At 42.3% G+C, this 16377-nt stretch overlaps 1 protein-coding gene and 2 long non-coding RNA genes across 4 annotated transcripts; 1 reads left to right on the plus strand and 2 right to left on the minus strand.

Moving 5' to 3' along the window:
- Positions 1-1190: 1190 nt before the first annotated feature.
- Positions 1191-5067, minus strand: LOC136514350 (uncharacterized). Its single transcript, XR_010773623.1, has 4 exons — positions 3292-5067; positions 1846-1921; positions 1575-1770; positions 1191-1492 (listed from the first exon to the last, which is right to left on the minus strand). It is a non-coding gene; the product is annotated as an uncharacterized lncRNA (long non-coding RNA).
- A 699-nt stretch (positions 5068-5766) lies between these two features.
- On the minus strand, positions 5767-7320 carry LOC136514357 (uncharacterized). 2 transcript variants are annotated; one of them, XR_010773624.1, is made up of 3 exons: positions 6921-7320; positions 6409-6680; positions 5767-6237 (listed from the first exon to the last, which is right to left on the minus strand). It is a non-coding gene; the product is annotated as an uncharacterized lncRNA (long non-coding RNA). The 2 variants fall into 2 exon arrangements; XR_010773626.1 differs by having other exon boundaries at positions 6409-6695.
- A 3158-nt stretch (positions 7321-10478) lies between these two features.
- Positions 10479-14271, plus strand: LOC136537593 (uncharacterized). The gene is made up of 9 exons (XM_066529528.1): positions 10479-10800; positions 11117-11181; positions 11293-11341; positions 12225-12319; positions 12503-12588; positions 12682-12741; positions 12825-12906; positions 13619-13732; positions 13827-14271. Exons 1-9 carry the CDS (start codon positions 10584-10586, stop codon positions 13989-13991), a joined length of 933 nt encoding a protein of 310 aa, XP_066385625.1. The 5' UTR covers positions 10479-10583; the 3' UTR covers positions 13992-14271.
- The last annotated feature ends 2106 nt before the right edge of the window (positions 14272-16377 follow it).

Genomic DNA, 16377 nt, shown 5'->3' on the forward strand with positions numbered 1-16377 from the left:
ACGACTTCGAGCACCTGGACTCAGAAATAAAGTCACCGACCGACCTCGACTGGACGTAGGGCTCGTTGCCTGAACCAGTATAAATCATGTGTCATTGAGTGCTAGGCCACCTCCGACCACAACGTACAGCAAAACTACAAATATTTAATAGTTGATCACTTTCTGTACCGACAGGTATGCTTTAGTATAAAATTTTTGTTGTAGCTTTAGATATATGCTTTTCTATAATTAATTAGAATACTAGGTTTGTGCCCGTGCGTTGCTATGGGTCAACTAAACTTTTTTACTAAAAACATACGGACCGCACGATAAGATAACTCAAATATACAAATTCATATCGTGCAATTAAACCTCATAGTCCCTCGTTAAGATCTGGTCCAAATCCAAGATTATGATTTTCTCGGTCCCGACACTCTTATCACGAACCTAAGTGACTTTTGTATCAAAGTGCCACTTCCATGCCACAAATGACACTCCAACTGATCCATCATTAAAATAGTTTTGTAACTATTAATTTTCTTATATTGTGATACTTGTTAATTAGAAATCAATCAATGGCGGCTGTAAGCAACAGAAGAGCATGTTCAATTTTGAAAATATAAGGTATTTCGATTGTATACACCGAATACATTATTGGTTGTTTCTAATAGTTCATATCTAAAAGAGACATATCAAAATCAAAAGGGACTGTTCTAGGAAAAACAAAGTTCTCCACCCTCCATGTCACAAACCTCTTTTCTTGCAGCTGCAGGTGAGCTCAACACCTGCAACCCCCATGCTCCTAGCCCTAACTCGTGGTCTCTAAGCCGCACGCTCGTGCGACCGATATGTGGTAATGTTTCTGAATAAATAACTTAAACTGAGGGGTCATATTATTCAAAAAAAAATCTATTTGAATAGCATCATCATGCAGTTTAATGTATACAATCTATTTAAATTACATTGAGGATGTTTCAGTTTATTAAATAGCACCCTTTGTTCAGGAGACATTGCAACTTTTCGTGATCGATCACGCTCTATTGGACACGTGACAAGCCGGTTGATGGGACTGGGTGCATATCCAGAACATATATATCATGGAATGACATCTTAATCAACACACGCTAGGATGATGTCTAAGCACAATTGTAATAAACAAACACAGACATGATTCACCAGAATATCAGGAAATGGATACAAAAGTGTCTCCGTTTCATCATGAACAATGCCGATATCTTCCTCACTGTCAATGTCATACACATCACCAGTGCCGCCTATGCTGCTTAAAAGTACCCGATCGTGTACAAATATAACCATATAATAAAAATTGAACAATACAATAAGCAAACTATGTCACCACGATAATTTCAGCTTTTATTAGCAGAATAAGTAACCTGATAATTGTTGGAAGCCATTATTGTAGGTTGATTGCCTATGGAGCCCGTCCCTATTTTCGTCTGTTTCATTAGTTGTATTCCCATCTGCAAGTCTGTTTCATTAGTTGTATTCCCATCTGCAAGTTTAAACATAGTATAAATTGTTATTAATTATAACACGTATGACAATTAAAGTGATACTTAGCAACATCACCATACCTATTGAATGGGCAGCCATATTGTTATCAGGATCAACATTCTCTTGGTTATTCATCTTATACCTTTTGACGGCGTTTCTTGTTTCTTTCACTCCTCTTTTCATCAGACATTGTTGCATACCGTTCTCTCTCCCTCTGCCTCTTCTGCTCATTAGGATCTCCATCTAGTGGCACCAACCCTGGTCGGGTATGATTCCCTTTAATAAAGCTTGGTGAGGAGTTGCAAACATATGAATATAGAATATGTAGAGAGGTTGTAAAAGTTTATATACCTCCATGTGTTGTACTTGTAAGGTCCCCCAAAGGTACCCGATCACCGGTTGGCCTTGGCGTGTCCATCAACACTACCTGTCACTTATGTAACTTATATATGTGTCTAGCATTTGGGAAATCATGAGCATGAAATATAGTTGGACACGCTGCATCAAATTTGCATGAGGACTATGCATGAAGCATGAGTTATTTTGTGTCGTGAGAGAAAATCTCCTTACTCATTCTTGTTACTTTGTAGTACGACTGTTCCATGAAAATGATAGGCATCCATTACTCAATAAGTGGCAAATCAAATACGGAAAACAAATGTGATTCATATACAGGAAGATCTACATGTCACACTGCTGAATTTGTATGTGTTATCCTTACTCATGAAATTTTTTTAGTTGTTGCTGCAGGTTTGTCTTAGATAAGAAAGTAACTGGACCACATAATTATGTTTCTTTTCCATCCTAAGTGACAACCATGCCTTACTGTTTTCTACTTTTCCATGGCATTTTTTTAAGTTCTTGCTTAAGAGATTCCTACAACCACAAACGGTGTACTTTAGAGATCGACGTTAGTGGACTGTGATGACGGGGAGCAGATCCATAGCACCAAATGTGTATTCTCAATAGTTTAGTTCCTAATTTGGTCAGTAAATTAGTATTAACACTCCTTTGATAATATATTGTTTACAAAAAAAATGTATCACACATGACACTTCATCTATCCACTTAAGCTAACAGCTTTTGATTAAGATGAAATGATATGCATAAACAATTGTACATCACTTAAGCCAACAGCTTTTGATTAAGATGCAATGATCTGTTCTTAAGTGTCAGCAGAGAATATATACACACTTGTGATCTGTGCTTCTGTGTAAAATCTGTTCTTATACACACTTGTGAATTAGTGATGTTCCATTCAGCAAGCCTGATTGTTGAAGGTTCAGCAAACTTAAATCATCTTTGTGTGCCATGCTGATCCTAATTATCAAAGTATGCAGTATGTACTCATCTTTCATATGGATTGATGAATTATGCAGTTTTTACTCGGCTCATTTTTTCAGTTATGCAAGGGAACATTCTTTGTGCCATCACATGACATTCAGCACAGTAGAAGAATTTGTAAATCGTTGAAGAAAGCATGTAGTCCTGGATAACCTAGTTCAAGTCTCTTGTGAAATTTTACTTAATCTGGGATGACACTTGTCCAAATCTATCAAATATGGAGTGTTGAACGAACAAAAAAATCAGAAGATCGATCAAGCTATCATTTTAGACCAGTCTAATTACATATAAGTAATTAGTAGAAATTTTTTTGGGGTATCTATGAAACAGTAGCAGCCTAGTTTGAAGAGGACAAACTCAGGTCATGCACAGTACCTTAAACATGTGCCTAGTGCCATAGACAGACTTATGAAAACTATGGGGTATCTATGAAACAGTGCACAGTGACATCACCTGATCACCAGAATCAGACTGAGTGCTTCAAAAATCACCGTAAGTGCTGGTCACCTAATGCCAATGCCGTACAAGAGATGCAGCATGAGACAAAGAAGAGAAAAACCTGCACAGAACAGACATTGAAATCAGAATGCCACTGCTCACTTCAATACAGACAACACAGACAACGAAATCAGAACTCAGAGAATGAAAGAAATCATTCAACCCACAACGAAATTGGGCCACCCTAAAACTGAAACTGACCTAATCATCTAGAGTGACCATACAATGTTTGCCTACAAGGACCATACATGTTTGTCTGAATCTGCTGGTGCACTACCACTATGTAAACTTTCTAGCACCTACCTACTGGAGAGCAAGCATAGCAACCAAATAGAAAGATAAGAATGATGCCATGGCCTTCATGCTGTTGCAATATATGCTGACTGTCAGTTCTTTAGTACTGTGATTGGAATAGATTTTACTGTGAACCACTGACTCGTTAAAATTTCAACTGAACTACAGTCGGTCCCAAAAATTAAAGTTCCTCAAAACCATTGACTCTTTCCTTGCGCTGTGCATTTACATAATTATAAACTCAAATGCCTTCTAAATCATTGGCCCTGAACATGGATTTATGGATTATTGCAAAGTACTACTTCGGGGAATCGAAGCAAAGTAGTCTTGGTCAAGCTCAATTAATAAGGCAATGATTTAGGGAGGTGAGGTTATCGAGAGTTTTCTGTTTTTGTTCTAGGCTTCTAGATGTAACTTTTCCTTTAGTAATCAAAATTAGATCCTTCGTACTACATTTTTAGTACAGTTTAACTTAGTTCTGAAAATTACACATAAAAGATGGTTTTCTTTTGGTAAGCGCTCAGCACAACTTGAGGGAATTATGATCTGAAATTTAAAGCACGACAAAAGCTTTTTTTACTACAGTATAGTGTGGCAGATGCATCTCATGCTAACCAAATTTCGCACTTTCTAATACCTTCAAAATAGTCAGTATAGTTATTAGCTGGTGCACTGCATGGTCAATGGAAACCAAATGCACAATAATTGAAACTGAATGTCCTTGGTCTAAAATGCCAGTAGTATGCACGGCCATTCTAAATTTACAGGTTATCTCAAGTACTAAATTACAGCATATCTCTAAAAACTATCCGTAATTAGCTATTTAATTTAATAAAAAGTGTCAGTTTAGCTTTTCAAGGAACTAACTAATAGGGACCCTTCCTATTCAGATCTGAGGGATAGAGGGGAAAACGACAGAAACTCACCTTGGTGCTATGGATCCAGGAAATTAAGATTGGAAATAAAAAATCTGTACACAGTAAGAAGGGAGATGAGATGGCCAACAAAGACGTGGCGTAGTAGCGATTGGCCGGGCGCAGGCCGCGGAGGCGGACGTGGCTATGGACGGCGGCGGGGTCGAGCAGCGCGAGGTTGGAGCCCACCTGCGCGCAGCCCGTGAACCAAGAGACCTAGAGCGAGACGGCTTCGGCGGAGGCGGCCGGGCGTAGGCCGCGGAGGCGGACGACCGGACGTGGCTGCGGACGGCGGCAGGTTCGAGCGGCGCGAGGTTCGAGCCTACCTGCGCGTGGCCCGTGACCCAAGAGACCCAGAGTGAGCCGGCGTCGGCGGAGGCGGCCGGGCGTAGGCCGCAGAGGCTGACGTGGCTGCGGGGTCGAGCGGCGTGAGGTTCGAGGCCACCTGCGCGCGGCCCGTGACCCAAGTGGGCGAGCGCGGGGAGTGCTGAAGTGGCGCGCACCAGGGCGAGCCCAGAGAAAGGAGAGGCGCGCATGCGGTGGAGAGTGATTGCTTGCTGGTGACTGGGGTTGATTGCGCGTGCGTGGAGAGGTCCCACCCGCCGGCACACGGACTCGCGGGATCGCAGGCCGTACGGTAGAACGACGACCCCAATGTTTTGTCGCACGAGAAAATGTGTCTATCTTTTAGTCTTTTTAGCAGTGAGATGATGTGAGAGATACTGCTAAAAAGGACGGATTCAGTGCCGGAGGCTCCTACGTGAGTGGGGTCTGGGAAAAGGATAAACCGAGACATACCTTTCCCCCGCAAAATCTACGGAGAGGCTGCTTCGAACCCACGACCTGGTGACTCAGTGAGACAGCTCTCATCACTGCATCAGGCCTGCCCTTCTGAGAGATACTGCTCCTAACCAAAAAAAAATAGTGCTATATACACTTCTTAAAATTGCAGATACACCATTGCAAAAAATATGGAGCTTATAGAACCATCGGTTGTTGTGTTCCCTCTACAGTAAAGTATATCATATTCCAGTCCATAGGTCAAGCTCTATATGTATTTATTCATTTTAACTTCTACTCAAGGTAATTTTAGGAACAAAACTAACATAAGAGAATTGAGTGGAAATATGGTCTAGGATCTCACCATGCTGAGTACTCCCTCCATACTAAAAAATAAAGTCGTTTTGGACAGCGATACGGTCTCTAAAGCATAACTTTGACTACTTATTTTTATAAAGATATTCATCAAAAACTGATATATGTAATTTTTTGTGAAAGTATTTTTCAAGACAAATCTATACATATGGTTTTCACATTTCCAAACTCAACAACTTAAAAGTTATTCATGATTTATATTCCCAATGTTTGACCCAAGCGTTGTCTAAAACTTGACTTCATTTTTTTTTAGTATGGAGGGAGTAACTCAACCAAAATGACATACCTTTAGGCTTTAGCCGAGGTGGTATACCTGCACGTGACTATATTCATTGGCCGACAATGGGGTGCAAACTGAGGCATGAATCAAACACTTCGAAACACAAGGAATTCAGTTAACAGTTGCATTTGGTTAGGTTCAGTAATAGGAGCCATACCTCTCTAAGCCGTTGTTGGCCAATCATGCTTGTTTTCAATTCCGATGATTGCTGACACGTGTCGAGGCTCGACCAGTGGACGTTCTTGCGGACGGTTGATCCTAGAAACAAACACACACATGTTTAGTTGGTCGGTACATCAACTTTCTGATGGTGGATCCTACATTTGATTTAACTTTGAAGCCATGTGGTTGGCTGAAAATTGCAGAATAGCTTTAGTCATCTAACATCAATAAACTGAATGGGTACGCATGGTAGGTGGTGGTGCATACCAGTGAGAGACCATTAGCCTGTTTTGCAGCAAGGCCATGGCCATCCATTTTCCTCCTGGTGTACCAGCCAAACAGATGGTGGAAGCCGTATTGCCTATTTGCATCCTGGCCCACAGCCATTGCAGGGATCAGGGTTTACCTGTCAACAAGGATTGGGGCTGGCATTGTCTGAGGCTAGATGCTGAAGGACTGGGGACAGGGAACTATGCCACAATGGCCTCCCTCCGCTTCTTCTCTTCCTTGGATCTCAGCGATTCCACCGGGCTGTAAAACTGCCATCATAAAACCTGAAAATTAAGGAATAGCAGCGATAATTCGTTTTGCAAACATAATAATGATTTCCAAACTTCTTCCTTTCTTCACCAATCCTTTCATTATGTATTTATGTTGTGCTCTCCGGTGTACGCAATCTAGAGCTACCACAATTTAGTTCTGTCGGTGATCACAAACAACAGTAATCGATAGTGATAACTGATGATCACAATATGCAAAAAAAAAAAAAAAATGCTCACCGTTGGGTGAAATCAGAGGTGGAAGTCGGATAACTCGACATAGGTGTGATGGCAATGGGGAGTTGGACGAACAACTGTGGTACGACCCTCGCTATCTCCTCATCTGCTGCTCTGGATCCCGCGCCATTGCCCTGCAGTACGTTGCCGTCCTCAAACAGGTGGCCGGAGGGGGGCCAGCGCGCCGTCGCCAACCGGGAGGGAGGTGTCCAATCGCTGCCGTTCATGGGAGGGGCTCCTCGCGCCACTGCTGGCCAGGGAGAAGGGGGCAAAGGGGCAAAGGAGCACGAGGAGGCATGAGGGGGCGGTCGCGGCGGCGGCGACGCGATGTGTGGAGGGCGCGGCGGCGGCGTGGGTGAGCGCGAGGGGGGAGGGCGCAGGTTGAGGCGTGCGGGCGCGGCTGGGAAAGAGCATTCGGGAGCGCGTGGGACTTGGGAAGGTAATCGCATGGGGAGTTGATTGGGAATGCGACTTCCTTTTTTTTCCGGACTCCGTTCACGCGCGCGAGAGAGGCTACGGATCGCACGGGTAGAGCGACGACCCAAGTTCGATTGTGGCACCAAAACGTTACTCTTTAGTTTTTTTAGCTGTGATGTGATGGGATTGTGATTGTGACGAGAGAATAAGGGGGTGTTTGGTTCTTTAGTCGCTCCTAAAATTTATGTCGCATTGAATGTTTAGATACTAATAAGGAACATTAAATATAGATTAATTACAAAACCAATTACATACACGGAGGCTAATTTTCGAGACGAATTTTTAGTCTAATTAATCTATCATTAGCACATGTTACTGTAGCATCACGTTGTCAAATCATGGACGAATTAGGCTTAAAAAATTCGTCTCGCAAATTAGTCACAAGTTATGCAATTAATTTCGTAATTAATCTATATTTAATACTCCATACATGTGTCAAACATTCGATGTGACAGGAATTTTAGGAGTTCCTGCAGTAACCAAACGACCCCTAATTCGTAGCTGCACACTATGGGTTTAGGGTCTAGGCTTTGATGGCTAACAGTAACAAGAAGGTTTGATGGCTAACAGTAATAAGAAGATATATTTTTTCGGTTAACAAATCCGTCAACGTTACTTTTAACCGTATCTTATCAGCATGCGAACAGGACAGCCGCGGCCGCTTTTCGCCTCGATCCCTCGGCCCTTGGCTTCTGGCTGCATGCCGTGCCGCGACACAACCACTTCGGAACGAAATCCTCTGCAGTCGCACCGAACGACGGCGCCGTGCAGTCATCGAATCTCTGCCGATCGTTGCGGATCCAACAGCTGCGGGCTCCAACCAAGCTTCCATGACACGCTTCGTCAGCTGCGATGGGCCTCGGCCCAACAAGAGCATCACGTTGCTCGGGGTTTCTGGAACTATAGCGACTGTTTTTGGCGCGAGGCTACGGCAGTACGCGCCTTTTCCGTATTTTGACGCGACGAAAAGCCTAGGGGGCGATCATCTGGAGCTGGAGTCACCTTCGATGGCAGCAGGTGTGTCGCTCTTCATTCTAATTTGTTTCTGTGTGTCAGATTGCAAAGTGCACTCCTCTTTTTTCTTCTCACCAATTTTACCCAGATTGCAAGGGTTGGGTCCTAATTTGGTTGCTTTTGTCCTGTACCAAAACAAAATCTGCATATTTCACATGGAAGATTGAAGGAGAGATCAACTTGCCCACATTGAAATCAATTCTGCATATTCGACATGGAAGAAAAAAGGTTTGTAATGCGACCGATGTTTCTTGTTCTCTACAAAATTAGATAGACTTCAGTTACTTTACCACCAAATCAATTAAGCATGTCGTAATTATTTTTTGCTGCAGCAGGGAGGGTTTGCTTCCTAATTTATTACCTCAAGTTGGAATGGAGTTCAGTACTGTAGTGGAGCGATGGACAAAAGAAGCACGTAGTGGAGCAGTACAAGATAACCAAGGTCGAAATATAATAGAGAACCCAAGGTTAGATGAGACACTTCGGTACAAATCTATGACTCGCAAATTTCTCAGCTTGGCACAACGAGCTGCTAGCCATCCAGGGTGCTCCTTGATAGTACATGACACACTTGACATCCTTAGCAAGAAAATTGAAGAAGAAATCTATGGCTGCACTACCCCAACTGTGGATCAAGTCACTGTTCCCACAAATGTTACTCCTGTAAGTAATTTGGTTAGTACAGTATGCTTAAAGAAAAAGGATGTGGAAACAAAAACTTCGAAGCGCAAGAGAACTTGGCTTGATAAGAAGCGCAAGTTTACAAAGAAGGGAATCAAGAAAAAGAAGAAAGTTTCAATGGTATGTACTATATCACAAAATATATTACATTCTCTGTAGACCGTAATTGTATCAATGAAAAACTGTTATCTTACTCTTCTGTTATTAGAAGGAACAACAAACTGTCAAAGTGGCGTTCGATGATGGTGTAGCCAAGGAAGGGATGTCTGAACCTTACTCTGCAGAAAATGTTTGTCCTAGTGCTTCTTGTCCCAAGGAAGGGATGTCTGAATCTTACATGACCATTCATAGCTACTCTCAGTTATTGACAGTAAGATTTAAAAACCATGATCTTACATCTTTCTAGTGAGGATCTGGAGCATCTGGACAGAGTTTAGTTATTGTTCTTTTATTTTGCAGGGAGCAATGATTGGTGATCTTAATGTTGAATTCTAGTAACAGAGCTAGTTCCAGAGAATAGCTTTTGGTATTTTGCTTGAAGTGTAAAGTTCAGCCTATTCAATTGTAACAGATGCCAGAAAACAGTACTATATTTTGTCAAACCTCTGAACTTGCAAAGATCAGTAATATATTCTGTTCTGAACATGTCTGAACTTGCAAAAAGAGAACAATTTATTCCACAATTGCAGTCTGTACAGCTTGCTTGTTTTTTTCCTGGTTTCTATACACAGTATACTTGCACGATATTGCTAGTTCTTGCACAAATTTCCTACACAAAATTGCTATTTTTTCCTGCATGCTTCCAATACAGAAGACGCTTACACAGCTATGTATTACAAACACAAAGTGCTAATACTCTGAGATGGGTGCCGCTGAACAAATAGCTAAAGAGCACCGTGCCTCTCAAGTCGATCTCCATTGCCAGAGCTTGTGCGCCAAAGGGGCTTCACCTTATCTACGATGGAGTAGAGCGTTGACATCTCACCAGCGACCACGGCCCGAACACAGCACTTCCTGCGGCAGACGACGAGCAGCAGCCGTGTGTATGACGGCCTACATGGGGGCGCACCTGATGCGTCGGCTATGAGCTGCAGCCCCGACCTCTGGGAGGGCCACACCTCTGTGCCGCGACGAGGGTAGGGAGACGGATGGTGTGGGTCAGAGCACCGTGGCGGCGACGACGGCGGCGGAGCGCATCTGTGGCTGTGACGGCGGAGATGACAGCACAAGGGAAAAGAAAGGGTCGTTTCTGTTTATTTGCGTTGCGGGCTGTAATGGGCCACTCAAACTGCCCTGCTACGTAACTTTATTGGTGCTGCCGTTGGATCCGCAACAATCGGCTGAGATTTGGTGACTGCGCAGCGCCGTCGGTGGGAGCGACTGCAGAGGATTTCGTTCCACGACTTCACCCGTGCTCCTGCGCTGTGCCCCTCCCTTCCGCCTCCACGCTCCCGACGTCCACCACACAGCCCGGTCGAGTCAGCCGATCCCCCCATGGCGGCGGCAGTCGCGGCGGTCGCGGCTGCGATGACGGCGGAAGACGAGGCCCGTCTGCTGCGCCTGGAGGAGCAGGCGGAGCACGGCGGCGGCGGCGCCTGGGAGTACCTCTGCCTCGCCCGCCGGCTCCGCGCCCGCCGCCCCGCCCACGTCCTCCGCGTCGGCCTCGCCCTCCTCAACAACGCCTCCGCGCGCTCCGGCCTCGCCTCAGAACGTAACGCGCTCTGCCTTCTCTTCCCCTGACCCTCGCTGATCCGCCCCCGTCCCGATTGATAGATGCATAGATCTCGCCCCTGGTCTCGCATCCCGGCCGCCGGCACGATCTATCCGTCTCTCACGCGTGGTGGATTTGGATTGCCCTGCTCAGCCCTTCTCGATTCCGCCCCATAGATGCTTAGATCGCGTTATGTCTCTGCTGGATCTTTCGCATCCTCTGTGATTTTGCTAGTCGAAATTGCGAAAATATGGTCGCGAGCTTTGCAGCTTCCGACCCCTGGTCGTAAACGTGTGCCTGCTTTCTTTCGGTGCAGAGTGGACGCTCTACGAGCAGGTGGCCACGGCGGCAATGGATTGCCAGCGTCTCGATGTGGCAAAGGTGCGGTTTCTTCTGTAACCGTGTGACAGACAGTGCTCTCTGGTTCAAGTTCTTGTTGTCTGATGCGTGGCGGCATAACTTCAATCTAGTGGTCTTTTGATGGATTTGCAGGACTGTATCGGAGTCCTTTCAAAGCAATTTCCTGGCAGCACCCGGGTTGGTAAGTGCGGTTACTGAACTCAACTTTTAGAGAGACTATTATGGTTCCTAAACATACTATGCTTCAGATCAAGGACGAAACTGTTTTAGTATAAATAAATATAGATTGATCAAGAATTTGGCTGACTCGACATTAATCTTTGGAACATATCATCTAGCCTCGACCATAGTTGTAAAATACAGCTATCTGGGTTAGATTTACACCTGCACTGTATTCATATCATCATGATGGTTGTTTCATCCCCGGAAATACAGCCTGGCAAGTACAACTGAAGGGGATCTAATGAACCTTATAGGTCCGGATGTTGGTTTATTTGAAGTTAAACAAGTATGCATCTATTCTACATTAATGTATCAACACAAAATTGTAACTAAGATTCCGGTAGAAAAGAGGGCAATTGGATAACGTTGAAGGTGATGTGGCTCATCTAACAGCACAATTTCTGATTTTCCGTTTCAAGTTCAAAAGACATGATATCTGCCGAGTTATGCTGCCATGCTGGGTACTTTGGTCAGTTCTCACCTTTCTTTATATGCTAAACTAAACTCAGTGAAGGTGGAAGTGTGAATTTTTGAAGTTAAAGTGTTAAATAATTATACTTGCACTCTATATTAATTATAAAGGCAAAGTGTTGATGTTTTAATTAAGAACATGGTAAGAAAAAGCAATTGGATAGTTCGATATTGTTGGTGATGTGATCTAATGATTGAGTTCTTAATCGTAGTGCATACTAAAAAAGTTAAAAATAAATGTATACATCTAAGACTCAAATTCCTGATTTTTTATTTTTATGTATGGAAGACTTGACATCTGTGAGTTCTATGATGCTGGTACGATGGTCACTTCTCTGTATATGCTGAACTGATCATGCCCTAAAATGTAGCCCGGCTAGAAGCTCTTCTGTTTGAAGCGAAAGGTGAATGGAGTGAAGCTGAAAGAGCCTATGCGCTAATCCTGGAAAACAATCCATTTGACCAGGTATGCCATATCATGGTTTTGATGATGATTCTCGTTTTTCATGTTAAAGACTTGGTTTGCAGTAGTAGTGCAATCTGCCAATCTTCTCTGCCCGTTGAGTTAGTCAAATTCCAAGGTTCAAAGTTTTTTGAACCTTGTCTGATGCCATTTAACATTACAGTGAATGCTTTCTGTGTTTGACAGATTGTCCACAAGAGGAAAATTGCTATTGCAAAAGCACAAGGTGATATGTCGATAGTGGTTGATTATCTCAATAAGTATCTGGAATTGTAAGTATCTGCATCCACTTTTGTTTTAGGAGCAAGGTGTAGTTATCTGTAATTTCCTTTTGGTATAACACATCAATTCTTTTCTTGTATTAGATTTATGGCAGATCATGATGCCTGGAGAGAACTTGCTGAAACATACGTTTCCTTACAAATGTAAGGTGTTCGATATCAGTTCACTCTACATAATCTGCTAGATATGGATGCCACAATACTAAATTGTTCCCATTTCTTATCAGGTACAAGCAAGCTGCCTTTTGTTATGAGGAGCTAATATTAGCCCAACCAACCATTCCACTCTATCATATAGCCTATGCTGAGGTGATCTGAACTACTCAAAGGCTCAAAGCAGCCCCTCTCCAAAAAGAAAGAATGAAAAAAAAAAGATTCCGCGATTATGCTTTCAAGCAAAGGTCTTGACATCATAACATGATGGGAAACATCCAAAATCTAATAAAGCATGCCAAGTTATTGATGATGTCCAGACGGGTCTGGACGGAGGATTGTTTTATTCAAGAGAGTTATAATTTAGTAAATAGTGATCTTTTATAAAAGAAGGATTTGATATAATATATCTATTTGTTTGATGTGATTATGTTTCACAGTGACGACTTCCTTTAGATATGGACTGTAATTTTCAATATATACAATGCATTGCATCTTTGTAACAACTGTGAGGCATACAATTAATCTTAACTAGTGAACTAACTTTGGTTCCACCAGCTACCCATTTGCTGATGTTTTACCTGGGAGGCATACAGTTAATCACTTAATCTTAGTTAGTAATTTTGTGACACGTTTAGTTGTATTTCACAGCTTTTTTTTGTTGTCTCTTTGACTTGGAATTTAGAGTCAATCCCACTGTACCACTTTACTCAGTTACACTCAACATTCCTCTTAACAAACCATAGGCGTTTCTTGGTTCAATGGGAAGCATAATTGATTTTGTGCTGCACCTGTATGTGGTTCTGCCGGTTTTTAAAAACTTTATCATACTGATTATTGAGTGTATATATATACTTTTGTTGTGAAGGTTCTGTACACTATGGGTGGCTTGGAAAATCTTCAGACAGCTAAGAAGTACTATGCATCAACAATCCAGTTGACTGGAGGCAAGAATACAAGAGCCCTCTTTGGTGTATGTCTGGTAAGGCCATACTAGTGTAGGAAAAACTTGAACTCTTAGTTGATTCTTTCTGTGTGATCCATTATTGATTCTCTCGCATATCTTAAACACCCAGTGTACTTCGGCAATCAATCAGTTAACCAAAGGAAGGAACAGGGAGGAAGAGGGATCGGAGCTGCAGAGCTTGGCTGCAGAAGTTCTGTTGAAGAATTACAAACAACAGGCTCCATCAAAGGTGCCCCTTATCAGCAGCATGTTGAAGAACATGAAACTCAGCTAATACCAACTAGCTTCGCACATTCACAGTGGCCTGGTTGATAGATAGTTAAATTAAATTGATGTGGCATAATGCTTGTTTTTTTTTATGGCACCAACATTGCAAGGCTTAAAAATAGATGCTCCCAAGGCCATGGGTTGTACTTGTACAACACCTGTTTGCTTACCTAGAAATATGCATGGCTTCTTTTTCATTGGATGTTCTACTATAGATCAAGAAACCTCCGATTGTATTTCAGCACAAACAAAATTTTGAATCAGTCACTGATGAAGGTGTACCTGTTGATTTTGATTGTTATCTGACTATTTGTTTTGTATATGAATCCCGACTCGGAGCATTTTATCTTTTTCCGTCACGGGTATTCTCGGCACTGTTCGCCTAAACGGTCGTTTAGCCCGTTTAAACACCGTGTAAACGCTACAGGGTGGTGCGTCGTTTCCGTTTAATCACCCGTTTAATTGGCCGTTTAGCCCATTTAATGGGACGTTTTGTCCGAATAATGGCTAAACGGTAGGTGACCGACTGTTTAGCGTTTAGGAAAACACTGATTCTCGGTTGTTCTTTGTTTTCACTCTGCAATGTGTTTTCGGAGATACAGGTTCCTAACATGGTCATCACATGTTTAGTCCTTTCAACCACTTCAAGCTTAATAACTGACTAATGTCACCCCTTATTTTTTGCCTAATGATGGTAAATCTGAACCAGGAGTTCTGGAGAATCACCCCTTGTCACGCTGTATTTTCCTTGAGCATTTTAAAGAGTACCTAATATTTTCTTTCTAAAAACATAAAGTTTTATAACTCCTAGAAAAATATTGGAAGGAATAAAGAAGGTTATCTCTAAGAGTTTCTAATAATCCACTTCTAAAATACAGACGATAATTTTACATCAGAAATCCTATACTATTTCTAAATTATCCTAACCATTTTTATATATTCTTTCTCTCTTATACATTTACATCATGAACCATTTTCTACTATTTATTCTTTCTATGTCCTTCCACCTTTAGATTGATCGACAAACACGCGCGGGAGAGAGAAGATACGCTCGACTCAAAAGCGCGTAACTTTACGCGGAACAAGGTGACTTTTCAGTTCCAAAAAATTAGGATAATAGATTAGGAGTCGTTGGATAGGGGTTTTTTCTCATCTTGTTAAAAACTAAGGATTAGAAAGGGATTTAAGAAACTCTTGGAAATGCTCTAAGAACCACTTGGCAGGTTGGCATCATGAATTCATGATTCATGACGAACATGATCTTTTTTGAAAAGGGAAAATTGTCTTAAGGTACAATAAGTACCTTGAGCTTGTAGAACCCAACCTACCATGGCAAAGATCGATTATATAACTAACTAACAACAAAGCCTTTTGGAACGCAGTAATTTCATAGGATTTAGTTCATTTTTCATAGGAAAAATGTAGAAATGGGAAAAAAATAATGTGGCAAAACCGCCTAATCTAATGCCTCCCAGGAGTACTTCTCTTCTATTAGACACTAAGTACTCAAGAGAGAACGCTAAACTACGCAGTTCCGACGAGCATACCCCAAGGGAGAACTCGAAAATCCATATTTTTCCATCATGGTCATAAATGAGAGAATAAAGCTTACAACATTCTTAAGCCATTTCTTACATCACTTTATTACAGTAGCAGAATATTGCCTCAATTAATTATAAAAGCGGAATATAATAATGTTATCAGAGTTTTCAGCGAAAATGTATTTAACGACAAGTTTAAGCGCTAACATGAGAAATATTTATATACATGGAATGAGAACCGGCTGTAAGTCTTTTCCTTTGCAAAAACATTTTGTGAAAATTTTGAATAAACTCTACGTCAGCAACGTAAGAAAATCCTCGCTGAGTCCACCAGGAGGTTTTCACACACAAAAGTCGTCTACCATTTCTCGCTCACCTGCAACAAGGGGAATAAAACCCTGAGTACTCGATTGTACTCAGCAAGACTTACCCGACAGGAGAAAAATAAAAGACTCCAAGGATATGTAAGGCTTGTTTGGCTTGCGGGTCATTGCATATGCGGAAGCATTACTAAACGTACGTCCTTATATTCAATTTTATTAGCGGTCATCATTAGTTCATTAACTAACCATTCTATGTAAGCACATATGCTACTTTCAAGCATGTAGTAAGCAATCAGAACCATTTTACCATCTTTTATATTCTAGTTCTTACTACGGTGCTAGACCATAGCTAAGTCGGTACCGTCTCATAGAAACGGCGATTCGCAAAACAATGTATCCCAGCTAGGTATCCCAAAACACACGCCCCATTTGCACCCAGGCATAAACAAGACCAACCCATTCTACTCCTTTCATGGGTCCAGGTCCCCATCCAAACTTGGACTCCAAGCCCACACACTTGAGACCCCGT

This window comes from Miscanthus floridulus, chromosome 2, assembly GCF_019320115.1.
Source record: "Miscanthus floridulus cultivar M001 chromosome 2, ASM1932011v1, whole genome shotgun sequence".
Classification (NCBI taxonomy): domain Eukaryota; kingdom Viridiplantae; phylum Streptophyta; class Magnoliopsida; order Poales; family Poaceae; genus Miscanthus; species Miscanthus floridulus.

Coding starts and splice junctions, on each gene's coding strand:
- LOC136537593 (XM_066529528.1), top strand. CDS start 10,584: ATGGCGGCGGCAGTCGCGGCGGTCGCGGCTGCGATGACGGCGGAAGAC. Junction 12,589..12,681: donor CTCAATAAGTATCTGGAATT/GTAAGTATCTGC, acceptor TTCTTGTATTAG/ATTTATGGCAGATCATGATG. Junction 12,907..13,618: donor ATCATATAGCCTATGCTGAG/GTGATCTGAACT, acceptor TTTGTTGTGAAG/GTTCTGTACACTATGGGTGG.